Source organism: Cryptotermes secundus, unplaced genomic scaffold (genome assembly GCF_002891405.2).
Source record: "Cryptotermes secundus unplaced genomic scaffold, Csec_1.0 scaffold46, whole genome shotgun sequence".
Lineage (NCBI taxonomy): Eukaryota > Metazoa > Arthropoda > Insecta > Blattodea > Kalotermitidae > Cryptotermes > Cryptotermes secundus.
In genome coordinates, this window is record NW_019726221.1 from 1,418,325 (window position 1) to 1,433,852 (window position 15,528).

General features: G+C 42.1%; 1 protein-coding gene across 1 annotated transcript in view; it reads right to left on the reverse strand.

The window, feature by feature from the left end:
* LOC111863842 (calcium/calmodulin-dependent protein kinase type IV) overlaps positions 1-15,528 on the reverse strand; it is a 98,258-nt gene that overhangs the window by 32,017 nt on the left and 50,713 nt on the right. The window contains exon 3 of the mRNA XM_023850578.2: positions 2,728-2,800. Within this exon, the coding sequence (XP_023706346.1) occupies positions 2,728-2,800 (73 nt within the window). The remainder of the gene's footprint in view (positions 1-2,727; positions 2,801-15,528) is intronic.

The window sequence follows — 15,528 nt, forward strand, 5'->3', positions numbered from 1 at the left end:
ATATATATATGTGTGTGTGTGTATGAGTACTTTTATTAACACAATAGTATAATAAATTTGACATATATTAATCACAATGGGAGCGGGAAAGAGCAGTTGGTATAGCGACTGGCTACGCGTTTGACGGTTCAGTGGCCGGAGTTCGAGTCTCGGTAAGGGCGAGATTTTTCTCCTCTCCACGTCGTTCGGACCGGTTCTGGGGCCCACCAAGTCTCCTATCTAATGGGCGCCGGAAGTTCTTTCCAAGGGGGTAAAGGGACTGGGCCGTGAAGCTGGCCACTCACCTCCAACTAGTTCCGAGGTGAAGAATATGTGGGTCTATACATCTACTTCCCATAGTTGGAGGTGGCAGCAGAGAATTGGATTGAGAGGTCCGGTGGCAATAGCTGGCAGGAAGTGCTGTACGAGAGTCGGTAAAGAAAGGCTGTGAGCGTGGGAAGCTGACGGATCTCCACTGCTGCAGCCGTTGCCAAGAAACGGCTGGTGAAGAAACAGCAGGCTGGAAAGGGCTTAGCGGGTGCTGTGATTTGTAAATTGTGATTGGCGATAGCGCTGTAATTGCCTGTAGTTCAGTCTGATGTGTATAAGTAGTCAATAAATCCAATCATCCAAACCAAAACTCGTCTAATAGTCACACGTCTACACGTGACAATATATCACAAGAGAACTCGTGTAAAATATAAGTTTATAATATTTGTCATTTGGAAATATTTACAAAAGCGAGACAGTGTTACGTCTGTAATGTTTGCATGTTACAAAAGTAAAAGTGTCCCTGTGTTAATTAATTAAGCACTATATCAATGAAGATGTATGGGAGAGTGGAAGTACAGCTCCACGTGGGCATTAAATGAAAGTGAGTGTTCAGCTTAACGGAAGATCCCTTTTAACGCCGGAGAAAAGAATTCCCGTGAATTTGGGACAGGAGTCTGGGTAGGCTCCAAACCGGTTGGGAGCGGCGGTTAATTAAAAATATCACCTCCAGGATTCGAACCCCGACTCTCCGGATTTGCGTCACTTGCTACGTATATTTGAAGTATGCAGCGAGATATAATATTCAAACTACATAACAATTATAAAACGAGGTCAGTAATTATGAGTAGCTTCTGAGTTTGTAAACTTCACCAAATATGTCATCAAAACGGAAGAAAAGATGGAAATTTACGAAGAATGTACCAAGATGGTAAATCCATAAAAAATTGTGATCGGAAAATCTGAATGGAAAAGACCACTTGGAAGATGTAGGCGCAGGTAGAAGGATGATATTAAAACGAATCTTGAAGAAACGAGTTTTGAAAGGTGTGAACTGGTTTCATCTGGCTGAGGTCTGGGACAAGTGCGGCCTCTTGTGAGCACGAAAACGATCTCCGGTTTAAATAAAGGAGAGCTGAGTAATGGGTAGTTAAGGTGCGTCCACATTACTCGTGCTAGTGCTCGTGCTCGCCAGGCTTGTGCTCGTCGGGAGACTCGTCTGGTTTCTATTTGTGCTCGTAAATCTTCGTCCACACTACTTTATTTGCTCGCCAGGCTTCGGCGGGTGAGGATCCGTATATTTACTCGTAGTGTGTATAGGCTGTAGTCGTATTTTAATTTATCGGTTATAGTTTTTAAATTAAAAATTTAAAATTTGCTTGTCTCGTGACTTGTCATATCGTCCACATTACTCGCGAGCATAGCGAGTCACACGAGCACGAACACGAGTAATGTGGACATGCTTTAGACCACTCTATTGCTGTCCTCACAGTTCTCTCCCCTTGTCACAGATGAATTAGTAGACCTTGTTTATTGTTGTTAGCAGATTCGTGTCATCAAAATGTTTTTATCTTCAAAATTAACTTCTCGTAAATTTTCTTCCATTAGTAGATTCCTATGAAATGTCCTTCTGACTTGACTCCGCATGGAGCGGTAGGAACCACTGTTTTTTCATGAACATTTTAAAAATGTAAAAAAAGGTAAAGTCGTCCTTGTAACAGGCCGTGGAGGCCCATAGGGTTTTGAGACGTCGAGACTCTCACATTTTCTAGACAATCGGCTCACAGATGGCGGTGATGTCAGCCTTACGCACCGGCTGCCCTTTACCTCCAGGAAGATTTCTGGTACTCATTTCTGTTAGAGGCTGAGTCGACCCCAGGGTCATAGTGCGCCTGGAAGGATTAGGTTAATTGAAAAATCCAATGGCCTCTTCAGGAATCAACCACGGGACCTTCCGTCTTGTAGCGTAGTGCTTCAACCAACTACGCTACCGCGTGCCCATGTGAACATGACACTGCCCCAAATTATGTATGGTAAATAAGAGAATATCACTATTTCCAGCATCGCTTCAAGTCTTCAAATATTTATGCACCATTCGGTGAAGACGATCCGGCTGCTGACATAGAGAATAAACCTCACTTCGGATTATGTGTATACCTGTAACTGTTACGTTTTCTTGTCAACATTTGACAGAAATCCAGTTGTGTTACCATTTGTAAATCAGTTCGCTATCAGACAAAATATTTAGGTTCTAACGGTAATGACTATGAAAAGTACTGTCGTCTTTATTGTGACACCGTGTAGCCTGACATAGCTCACCGTCGTTTCGGAGGAACGTAATACTTCCATCTTCATGGTCGAAGAGTATGGCGAGTAAGCTCAGCAGGAAACTGAGAAAGTAGTAACCAGCATGCTACTTTTACCAGACTATAAGGTGTCACTTTCAATCAGATATCATATTCTTTGAAAAATGCTTACCTTTTCGAGCACCTTGCAGGCCCATTCTGTCTTTCCTTTGTGTAGGCATTTGTATACTTTTGAAGAGGCGCCCCTGAAACAAGAGGTGCTGATTTATTTAACATGTTTAAGGAAACTCTCCAACAGTTCAGTAACAATGGAATGTACAGGCGTACTCTAAAGAGAGAGAGTTTCGTTATGACCATCCGCGAATCTGTGCAGTCAACAGGCTTACTGGACCGATTTCAATAAGATGCATTGCGTTTTATTTATTTATTTATTCGCATTAATTTAATTCAATATATTATATTTAATTACAGGAACTCCACAGTACAACTAGAATATTGAGAATATCAATACACAGCAATCCGCACCGACAACAAAATTTCTTCAAGAAACTACTACGACAAAACTTCCGCTCTACAATACGTCCAGGACTCAAGCCTTATAATAAAATATTTACTTTTCAGACATGATACCCTGCAGTTCAATATGTTTCATTTATTCAATTATTTACAAACCACCTGGTGGTTATCTATGAAACCGAAACATGCAGTAGTGAATAAAATTCATTTAATCATTGATATTGTGGTGTACAGACCCGCTCCTAGGCAACGGCCGCGAAATAAAGGAGAAAGAGCTGTTGTTAGGTAGCGGCCAGCGTACCAATGGACTGGCTGGAAAGTGAAGTTTTCTGCGGGGTCCGTGCCGATGGCTGTGCACGCAATAATGGGAAAAAATGAGCGCTGTTTTCTACGCTGTCCGTATAGAGGGGTTACAAGCGGGAAAAAGTTCAAAGCTTAGTGGAGGCGGGTTTAAATATTTCCGCCGTATCCCTGCGAGTCGTAGGAGGCGACGAAAAGGGAACCCAGTGCCTGGGGGTATAACCGGGCCACACTTCCTGGGGGATATAACTATGAGGACCTGTTCCTCCAGGTTGAGGGAGTCTCGAATCTGAGACAGTAAAATGTGGTTGTGAGTCCCGCGGGACTAAGACCAGAGAATGACCGCGCTGTCGAGGGCCAGAAGCAATTGTAAACGACAGACTCAACCTCCCGTCAGAGAAGTTATATAAGGACTATGAGAGCAAGTATTCAGTCGAAAAAGATGCTGGTCGTGAGTCTCAAGGGGCTTGGGGCCAAGACGAACTGATCGGTGGAAAACCGCAAGTCATAAAGTAACTCTGACTCTGACTCTGAGCTCAGTTGTGTTTTGGGATATTCTACAAGCGGTAAATACGTAAGCAGAGGACACTGTCAGATCCGTTACCAGGAAACGACTCGTGAAGACATGTGTGCTGCAGTTACAGTGATCTGTAATGTGTGTAAACCAATGAGAATGTTATAGTTACTTGAAGTTACGAGGCGTGTGGTCAATAAATAGAGACACCAATCCAAACCCCGTCTATAGTCACTCATATATTTCTTTAACTGATTTTATTAAAATCATAATTAATTTAATTCCTTGCCATGTTAACAGTCTCGGTACATTGATGGCGCATTAAATTTTGTTGAAATAATTGGAATTTAGTTTTGCTTGGGTCATGTTTAATCATTTAAAGCAACGTGATTATTACACGTAACGCCCGCTTTAACATTAAAATCCCTGCATTTTGTGCACTTTCTGTATATTTGTGTATCAGTTCTCACAATACACAGCGACGATTACACTGAACAACATCAACTGGCTGGTCTTTGTAATGGAGAAGCAGTGTACTTTCTGTGAAAGAGGAACTGAATATTTCAGTGTTATTTAAATGACTGAAAAGGGTTAAGGGCACATATGAACTCTTACGAGTATCATCCGAATTTTTTAGTAGATTTCGCTAACCCGTGGTTTAGAATTTATACGGCATTTACGCAATACAAGCAGGCCCTACTACATAATGTAGTTTCAGTAACTTAACCCATCTTAAAGGACAGTTTACTCAAGGGTCTAATTTAAGCTTTACATGTATTTTCTTAGTTCTTTCACAGATTATGATGAAATACAAACTTACACAGGTTCGAGCATTAGAATTTAAGTTCCATTGGTTTGAAGGACCAGTTGAAGAAAAGTTAATGAAATTCTTTATATATTTCACTTCTCTTATAGGAGTATAGCGTCCATTCATTGCAGTTCATTGTAAGAGCTACTATACATACGTAGCATAAGGTTCAGCTGAACTTTTACGTAGAGTACCGTGCTGATTCATTTGACGGTTTTTCACAAAATTCCGTATAGCGCGCTCCTATTATAAGAGTGTTATCTGTGAGTTTCCTTCACTTTCATTTATTCTACAGCCCATATATCTGAAAGATTTTGATAACAAACACTAAATATTGAACATTTTAAAGAAGAGTTATAAAACAAGAAGTTGTGGGAAGAATCTCGTTTCCTTTCATACGACAAGGGGCCGCATAGAAAATGAAACACTGAGGGGGGGGGGCACAGACACACAGAGAGGATGGTGATCTCATAAGCCTCCCATTATTTTTCTTTATTGCTAGTGGGGCGGGACCAAGTCCCTTGTACTGCGGCCACTTCTGGCCTATTGTACCAGCCCCAGATGATAGGTGAGGGTGATTGTGGAGCAATTGGTGGAATGAAGATAGGCAGGGGAAACCGAAGTACTCGGAGAAGACCTGCCCCAGCGCCACTTTGTCCACTAAAAATCTCACTTGACAACACCCGGGCTCGAACCAGGGGCAGACGCGGTGGGAAGCCAGCGACTAACCGCTTGAGCTATGCCGCGGCCACTGTTCTTCTAGACACTGAGCCCGGTCTATACCAGAACCTATTAAGACACTTCTATTCATATGAACCTCTCAATTGAGCTTGATGTCGGTTTCTGTTCCAAGTTACCTAATAATATTCAGCAACTGCATATCTTCTTGACAGAGGTCACAAGTGCCAACGGGTAGGAACTTGATTCTCGAAATTTAAAACAATCAAAGTGATTGAATTAGGAACGCAGCGAGGTCGCCAGGGTTCAGAGAGATCTGTTAGTGAAGTGATGACCGTGACCAACGGGAACCGCCACTTCATGTCACGACTGAGAAGACGTTGCATTTTATACTGTGCTGTATGCATTCTGTACCACAGTAATTACAAACCACTTCTATAAGTTTAACGAACTTCAACAAGTAAGTTACGTTTCATCCTGACTTATAAATTGATGGGAAGTAGCTTGAAAAAGCTGAATTTGATCTTTTTCATTCTGGTCCGTCATACTAATATTAAGAAAAAAGCTAAATAGTTCCGTTCAATGTGACTGGTTAAGATTTTCTTATTTCAATTATTCATGCCCTTACATGTTTCGGTCTTCAGAGACCATCTTCAGAGGGACACCTTTAAATCAATACAGTTAGAAGCCACTATTACAGCACATGTTCTAAAAGTTAAAATATATATATACAATATAAATAATATACAATTGGCTGTAAAATCTAAAGCCTTTACAGCTACAGCGGATGTTCCAATACTTTAAAATATTTATAGTTAGTTTGTTAAAATTCTTTTTGAATTCGTAGCTTATTTGCTAAAATATGTTAAACTTTGGAGTTTGGAATTCTTGAGGGTATAGAATGCAATTCACCGTATCTCACAGGTACTGAAATCCGAAACGTCGATCACAGTAGCCGCGCGGTCTAAGGTATGAACTGTCTTCGCCAGCACAAACACTGGGATCGCGGGTTCGCATCCCATCCAAGGCATGGATATATGTGTGTGTTCATTCTGTGTTTGTGTTGTACTGTGTGCTGGTAGTAGCCTTGAGACGGGCTGACCACACGTTCAAGGAGTCATATCGTCTTTGTAAAAAAGGTTACGATACCGATGAAGAGGCCAAGGCCTAACAAAGGGTTGCAGAACCACCGATGAATGGATGAATGAAATTCGAAGCGCTGTGTTAATAACGGGAGCAGCATCACAGAATGATGTGATTTTGGAATGAGGGGCCATATGGTAGAGGTTAACCGACGCTTCAGTCCTTCGGGTCAAAGTGTAAGCCAAACAAGCAAAGCGTCAGTTGCTTGCTTGCTACTTGACTGTTTACTTCCTCAGTTTAATTTTCGACCCTGAATTTGGAAGCAATACATTCCTCAAGTACGTCGGAAAACTTTACCAGGCTGCAAGGCGTCACATCCCAGAAGTCACCGCTGTGAGAACCTCAAATCTCACAAAAGAAGAGTTCTGCAGAGGAAAATGGTGACTTGGTGTTGGCAAGGAAATTTATCAAAATGAAGCACATGAATTGGTACTACTGAAATGAATTTTATATTTCAGGAAGTTCAGTTGTTGGACTACGTAGTGTGCATGTGCCGCATGCTGTTATGCACTGTGACGGAGTTTCGACATACTTGATCCGATTTTTAGATGCAGGGAAGGGGGCAGTTGAGCGTGGCCAAGCTTTGTGTATGCGAGATACGTGAAATGTATTTACTTTTTATGACGAGTTGTAAATTAGTTCACAAAAAAATTTAAAATTATTTCTATTCAAAATGGAACCGGAATAACGTAGACAGTATAGCGACTGGCTGCCGGCTGGATGACCAAGAGATCGGAGTTCGAGTCCCGGTAGGGTCAAGAATTTTCTCTTCTCCACGTAATCCAGACCATCTCTGAGGCTCACCCAGCCTCCTATCTAATGGACACCGAGGGCTCGTTCCCCGGGGGTAGAGCGGCCGGGGAGTTAAGCTGACCACTCACCTCCAACTAGTGCCGAGGTGAAGAAAATATGGATCTATACATCCAGTCCCCACACGCCTTCATGGCGTAGTGCTTAATTAGTAAAGCATAGGGACAACTTTACCTTTTTTCTATTCAAAACAGGCAACTATAAAATGTCCACATATTATATTATAGTATACTAGGTCAGTAAAACAATATCTGAGATCCGTAATCTGAAACCAATGGGCTAACCAAAGTGGAGACGAGATATCTACCGGTATACGAGTTGCCACGTTGCTGCTGTGTAGGGAGGGGTTCTCCGTTGCACAACATGTCACAATATACACGATTTTTAGTAAGCTGGAATTTGAAGCCAAGCGTATCTTTTTACTCGGTCATGATGATGACGACGATGATAGCAACAGTAACAACAATAATTGAAATATTGTTGAGTGAACCAGGACCTCTGTGATAAACTCTGAGGATCGATAGATCTCGCAGGGAAGATCGGTTTTTATCAAATAACCCGTATTGTCCGACGCGTCGTTCATGAGCTAAGCAACATCGAAAGGAAAACAGGTCTTAGGTGAAATTTATAATAATCATCATCATCAGTAATCTGTCAAGACGACAGGTCCACAGTCTCTTCCAAAACAGTTCCTCCACTTGATGCGATCTAGAGCTTTCTCCTTCAAATGAAAATATCCTCTTCTGTCCCCAAGGTCATCCAGCATCTTCTTACGTCTTCTTCCTCGTCTTCTTGTCACTTCTCTCCGCCCCTCTATCTTTCCTTCAACGGAAACTGTTAGAAGGCAGAGAAATAAATTCCCAGAATTACTGCGTTTTTTAATTTTTCCCATCGTCCGGAATTCTAGGTAATAGAAGACACGACGTTTCGGAAACTGGATCTATTTCCGTCTTCAGATGAGGAAGGAACGCTTTAGAATCTATAAGAAATTAATTATTCATTTATTTCTTCATTTTTGCGGACGATTTAGAGGTGTTCAAAGCGTCTACACTGAACATGATCACATTCATTACACCGCCATAGCAGTGACTGTCGGACTCTGTCGAACATTTGAGTTCTGTGTTGAATTTGTTCAAAAGCAGCGTGTATTCGCACAGTCAGTTCCTCTCTGGTGTCAACTGGAGTGGCGTACACGACAGTGTTCACACCCCAAAGAAAAAAATCTAGGGGCATGAAGTCGGGTGATCGCGCTGGCCACACAAATCAAAGACGTCCATTCCCGATGGATGATAGCAAGAAACTGATAGCGTAATCGACTACCTACACAGACGTGGTGCAGGGGACGAGGAAAGGGCGTCATCACTTGGTTCAACAGTGTAAACATAAACATGAAGAGATTCGACGTGTACTGGCAGTGTACACATACCTGCACGATACGCTGCGAACAGGGGCGCGTAACTCCTAAACGACGTGCCGGAAGATGCGGGCTGCTTGGTAAAAAATGATTCTCCCTGGTAGATCCAGCTCTCCTCAGAGTTTGTGCAGAGGTCCTGGTTCAACCTGTAGTTATGGGCACAAAATAGCGATATACATAGTGGTTGGTCCTTCTTTGTATTTCTAATGCCCCCAGTTCGAATATCGACGAAGATACTGTCTGAATAAATTAATGGCATTCAAGAAGTATTGTGTAATTCCAGTCCATAGGCCTACATGAGCTCTGTGTTCCAGTCAGCCTCCTATCCAATGGGTACCGGAGGTTCTTTCTCCGGGAGTATAATTGTCGGGGTATGAAGCTGGCTATTCACTTCCACCCAGTACCGAAGTCAAGAATGGTGGAGATATACCTCCACTCCACGTCTGCATGGCGTTGTGCTTAACGAATTAAGCATATGGACAACTTCACTTTTTAAGGAAAATATGATAAACTTAAGGACACTGATAGCCAAAATAAAACAAAATGCATTTTACAGAGTCATTGGTGTTACTGTACTTTTATGTGAACGTGGAAACTTGGTCACGACGTGGTATGGCATATGTTTTAGGGATAACATTTATAACCAATGTGAAAGCTGCATAAGGTTGGATAGAATTCATAATGAAGTTCTCTATTTAAAAGACAGAACAGCGAGCTACAGACAAACACATATAGTGGATGGATGATGAGAGGGTACATCAAAATACACTGAAAATATACAGCGAAGGGGAACAGGAAACTGAGACGCCAGCGGAAAGATGAACTGATTTGTTAAACCGAAACAGGCAATGCTGCATGACCCTACTCAACGAAGTGCAGAACAAATGTTAGATTAAAATAGATTCCTGACTCTATTTTAACACTCTCTCCACCGTCCGATGGAGTTTCCATTCTTTTCCGAACGTCTGTAGTACCATAACCTGTTCCATCCCATACATGTTAAAGATACCTTTAGGAATCGTTAATAACTTCCCATGCTTCATTTTGTTTTTCCAGTTTCTTCTTAATCAATGTTGACATTTTACTTTTTGCCCAATCAGAATGTGTTTGCATGCGTTTCTCTACTCTTATACATATATTCACTGATATTGTATATCTCCATTCAAAATTATTTAATTTCTGAAGCGGTTAATACTTGAAATTTCCATGTAAAGTTTGACGGTGTCCTCTGACGAATCCTTTGACATTTCTGCAAACGTCCACCCTGCTTTCGCTCGCCACTTAAGTCCTTTTTTGTATCGACTGACTTTCTCCAGACTGACTAATAACCTGGAGGACGGAATATCCGTCTTCATCCTTATCTTGCCTGAGCGCCACTACTGGAAATGGCTCTTGGTTTAATTCCCACTCACGAGCTTCCCAACTACAGCAACGTGATACAAGTTTCCGTTCTTACAAACACGGAACCAGCGCTTAAACAGACGTTAACTAGGAGTGCTTATCCCACAGATCACAGATAATTAAGGTCACTTAGGAAAGAGACCGGACGCGGCCTGGAAGACCGGCGTTTCATCTCCTACTGCAGTTCGAGAAGTTTCCTTGGCGACTTTCACGTCATACAGGTTATCCCCGAGACTTACGAGGTAGCGCTCACGCTGGCCCCCGGGCAAACTATTCTCTGCAAAAAGCGTGTCGCTTTTCCTTCATGTCTTCACTGAGCTTCGGCGCTACACGGTGCGCTTTGGGTTTGTGGGGTATTTCATGAGGCTTTCGGTATATAGAATGGTAGGAAGAGTGATAAATAATAAACTGGAAAGAGTTCGGAAGGAAGACTAACTGTGGCGCCAGTCCGGCATACGTCACGAAACCCTTCAATCAGAATAAGCTGTGCCCCTCCAACCGAGCACCTCCAGCATACAGGCCCAGAGCGCTACCGCTGCACTGACTTGCTCGGAGGCATGGTTCATAAACTCAGGGATATCATCTGAAAAATTTACGTGCTACAATTCTCTTATTTTCTCTGCGTCTACTAAGGTTATGGGCACAAGGTTACTTTAAGTTGGTTAAGTGTCTGAAAAATACAGTCATCAATTTATTTCATTCTCTCTTTGTTGTTTCGAGACTGATATATGAATCGTGTGAACCAGTTTCGTGATGACTCACCGAACAAGGGGTATCAAAAGTAGTGTTTCTGGGAATTCTACGAATATTTCTATGGAAATTACGCTTTTACGCTTCCTTTATGAAACTAGGTGGTATTACAGAACGAACAATAATTCTGTATGCAGGGAATCTTATGAAATGCAGATTCGATTTGTTGTATACAAACCAAAAGGGCTAATCTGAGGGCGTGCCGTTACTCCAAGGTTCGCACTCTTCAATGTCGAAATAACGTCTATGATAAGAGTATATAGATAGAGTATGATAGAATAATGTTAAATAACGGAATTCTATAGAGAGCACTCTCTCTGGGATATTTTTTATAAGTTTACCGACGATAAGGAGGAACATACAGCCTCCATCGTCAGGGTCCTACAAAAATATCGAAAACTTCTACATAATTACACGGCGTCATATCCCAGTCACCGCCACGAGAAACTCAGATCTCACAACAGCGCTCGGTACTTATCATTTAACACGGAACGCGACGACACAAATGTTCCACGCTTCTCGTCTATTGACAGTGGTTAGGACTGGACATTTTGGTGGGAGTACATTCTGGAGAAGGAACGCTTCAATTAATACAGGGCGTTCAATCAAGGAGGAAACTTCGCAACACCGCTGACCGGGCCCAACATTCCTCACATATTGCTGCTGTAACTGCTGATAACGGAATGAGTCATTTATCAGCGCTAATGAGTCATTCTGCTATCAGCAGTTACAGCAGCAATCTGTGAGGAATGTTGGCCCGGTTAGCGGTGTTGCGAAGTTTACTCCTTGACTAACGCAATGTATGACGCGGTGAGGTACTAACAGGGTCTATTAAAATACACCTTACGCTAACAAACCAAGACAAATTATATCCAATATATTTTTTATTAAATTCGCATAGTGGGGGGGGGGTGGAGTCCAACTGGGTCCACTCGGCAATGGCGGCCACTGATTGGCCTACTGTACCTGCCCCGGGTGATTATGATGATGGAGAATTTGGTGGAATGAAGATTGGCGGGGGAAACCTAAGTACTCGGAGAAAATCTGCCCCAGCGCTACTTTGTCCACCACAAATCCCACTTGATCAGGCCCGGGCTCGAACCCGGGCCGCCGCAGGGACTAACCGCTTGAGCTATGGCGCGCCATTATCCAATATGTTTATGTATGAGATGATGAGAATATATTGCTGTGATAACGAACCTTCAGACTATACAAAACACAGGATGTATTCCAATGACGTTCATTTGCCTACGACAAATTTCAATCGTGCGAGTGTCTCCACATTCGAGAGGCCTACGTTCTAGGAAACTCGCGCGAATCTGGAATCCCCTGATACTGAGAACATAATTCAGTTGAAAAACTATTGTTAGGTTCTTGGTACTGTAAGGTTTCAGTGTGACTATACACTGGTTTTGGATTCGTGATCGGATTTATTGGACTCGTGACCACACTTTACAGCACACTAGTGTCCACAGTCACGTCTTGACTGCTGTTGTTCCGAAGCGGCTTTCAGCGGCTGATGTTCTCTTACTCCGGGTTCCCGAACTGTCCATGGCCTCAGTTACCGCTCACAAAGCCTGAGCCCCAGCAGTTCTCTAACTCACTAACTCACCAATAAACTCTTCACTAAGTGACATGGAGTCACTGTTAGCCTAGCTGTTTTGTCGCCAATCAGTTCGTCTTGGTGCCAAACCCTTTGAGTATCACGAAAAGAGTCTCTTTAAAGGGGGGCGGGCAACTGAACCCTTCCGGTCCATCAAATCGGACATTTACACAACGGATTCGCCCCTCAAATAGTATCAAATATTAAATAATAACATACAACATAACAACGAGCCTCCGAACACCACATCAGCCATTGTGTATATTATATGTCCGTATAAGAATTACATATATTACGATTACAACTGCCAACTTCCAAATACCATCACATATACAACTTTTAACTATACTTTTGTCTATGTAACTGGTTATTTAAGACTTCAACTTTTATTGTAATTTATATTTTATATTCACTCATATCACTTTATAGCACTGTATACACTTGGAAGTTTAGCACTGTATCCTGTATTTGACATGCAATTCAATAACGAAAAGTTTAATGTATTTGCCTGCTGATGGTCTTTTGAAGGCCGAAACATGTAGCAAAATTATCTCCTAGACCTACTTACACGTATTATTGATTGTTGTATTGTGACAGTTTTCTGTAAGAAATAATATATGATACACAACAGGATGCATTCACTGAAAATTAGAAATCTAGGAATTATGTACTGCTTGTTCCTTCGTATTCTGATAACTCATTTGTGGTGTAATCTAGTGACATTCTCAATAGCACAGGCTATGAGGCACGTACGGTAGGTTGATTAGCGAATGTTGAAGCCAAGAACTACAAGTATTCTCCCATATTTACTTGGAGGGCCTAGAAGAAACCCCGAAGAATGTCAGTCAAGATAGCTAAGTACCAGCGCACAGATATTATTCAACCCTGAACCTCCTGAGTACAAAGCAAGAATGCCGTCCGCTCGGCTGCGACGTTATCTGCCTCAGAGTTTCATTAACAAATAATAATTTATTAGATAATTGGTCTTACATGTTTCTGTATAATCACAGTGTCATCTCTGTAGGATAACGTAAGTACTTGTTTGTTTTATGTTTTATCTCCAGACTTTGCTGGTAAATGTCTGGGTTTCGATTTGATACCACATCCTTCGGACATTTTCAAGTGAAAAATTTTAATTTCCATATTTCAAATTCTTGCAAGGGAAAGGGCGTGAAATCACACATGCTGTCTACTAGTTATCCCCGTCAAACAAATCAATTTATTCGTTAAACCCTACATGGTTGACTTGGCGACAGACAGATCGCTTTGTGCATTACACCATATAAAGTATCCTGGCAACCATTAGATGGACAGCACTGACAGAAACATGGATATTTTAGGCCCTTATTATAGTTACCTACCCGTGGAAACAGATAAATGGGCACATGAGCACAATTTGCACTAGGCAGCTTCCAGTATGTTTGTGGATTAGTTCCCAGCTTTGTAGATTTACAAGCCACTCGTCATTCTGTGTATGCAACAGAAAGAGAATTTCACACATACAAAAACCAATAGAGTTCTACAGTCTGTAGGTCAATTCTCTGCATATATTTATTCCTATCTTAATTTACATTGAAGTCATCCGGAAATAAGATCAAATGTGTTTCCCAATATAGTAATATTGCGAATCACGATAAAGAATTAAGGGTGTGAACATTCGATAAAAATAAGGAAAAAGGATGTCTTCTGGGATACGTTCATTCGAAACGTCGGTTTACACAATATCTACACGGCGCCACATCCCAGAAGACAGCATTCTTCATAGTCACAGCCGTGAAAACCCCCACACTTTACATTCGTTAAAAAGATTTTAACAATCACATTATATCAGAATACGTCAAGATTCAAAGTCCTTAGGTCAGACTTTTGGATGTTGTTTGAGAGATAATTAGGAGCAGAAAACGTAAATAAACTGTTGTTCGATTCAACACCTCGTCGAATTGTGCCGCTGTGCCACTTTGTGAGAAAGCAAAATATCTGTCCACACATGTACATGTATGTTACTTTTAACGGAAATGAATTAAAAGCAAAGATTCAAAATACACTGACTCTTTCCGGTTTTAAGTTACATTATGTCTACCACAAATTTTCGATTGAGTAGTTGGCACGCATATACATAGTTTTCCACAATAACTTCTCAGTGTTACCCCTACAACTCGCATGCACGCTCCACAGAGACATCGCAAGGAGTCCCTGACGCGAGCCAGTTATCTAGGTTGACTCCTAGTATCTGCCCCTGCTGCTATGATGTGATATACATGGCGTTCAATGATCGAGGAAACCTCGCAGCAGCGCATAGCGGATCCAACATTTCTCACAGATTACGGCTGTAATTTCCGATATCGGAATGAGTCACTAGCGCTGATAAACGCGCGCTCTCTCGCTAACGTATTAGACCGTCGTGATTATTATCCGTAGCAGAAAAGTCTTCTTGTATGCATCCCCATACGAATAAAATACACCGGGTTCAGGTCAGACGAACATCACCTCCGGCCTATTTATGTATTCAGAAAATGGCCGCTCAACCAATTACGCACTTGGTGTGAACTGTGGGAACGGGCTCCGTCGTCCTGAAACCACATGCCCTCACGTGCATTCTCCGATAAAACGGGTAATAGAGTGTGAAGACTGGTAACTCCACTCTCACCTAATCAGTCTACAACGCCGAATATAAAATGTGACGTTTGTCTGTAACTCTGTGTACAAGCCATCGTCATAATTGGAATGGAAGCTTACTCTGTCCTGGTTGCAGCCCTTGTACAAGCTGTACAGGAGAAAATCATACAATGTACATCAGTCTGCAAGTTGAGAGAGCGCCGTTCACATTCCACCTGACGAGTGCTAGCCATTGGATTGGCATGTACAGCATCTAACACTTTCCTGTTCATTCTGCACATTCTGTCTGTCGCGTCCAACTTGCGCTGGCGACAGTAATGCACGTATTTCTATCAGGGGTGTACAGTTGCAGAACTCATTTATGTTCAGTTGCCTCCTGTGTGCGAGGGACATCTGGTAGGCAGGACAGTTTATACTAAG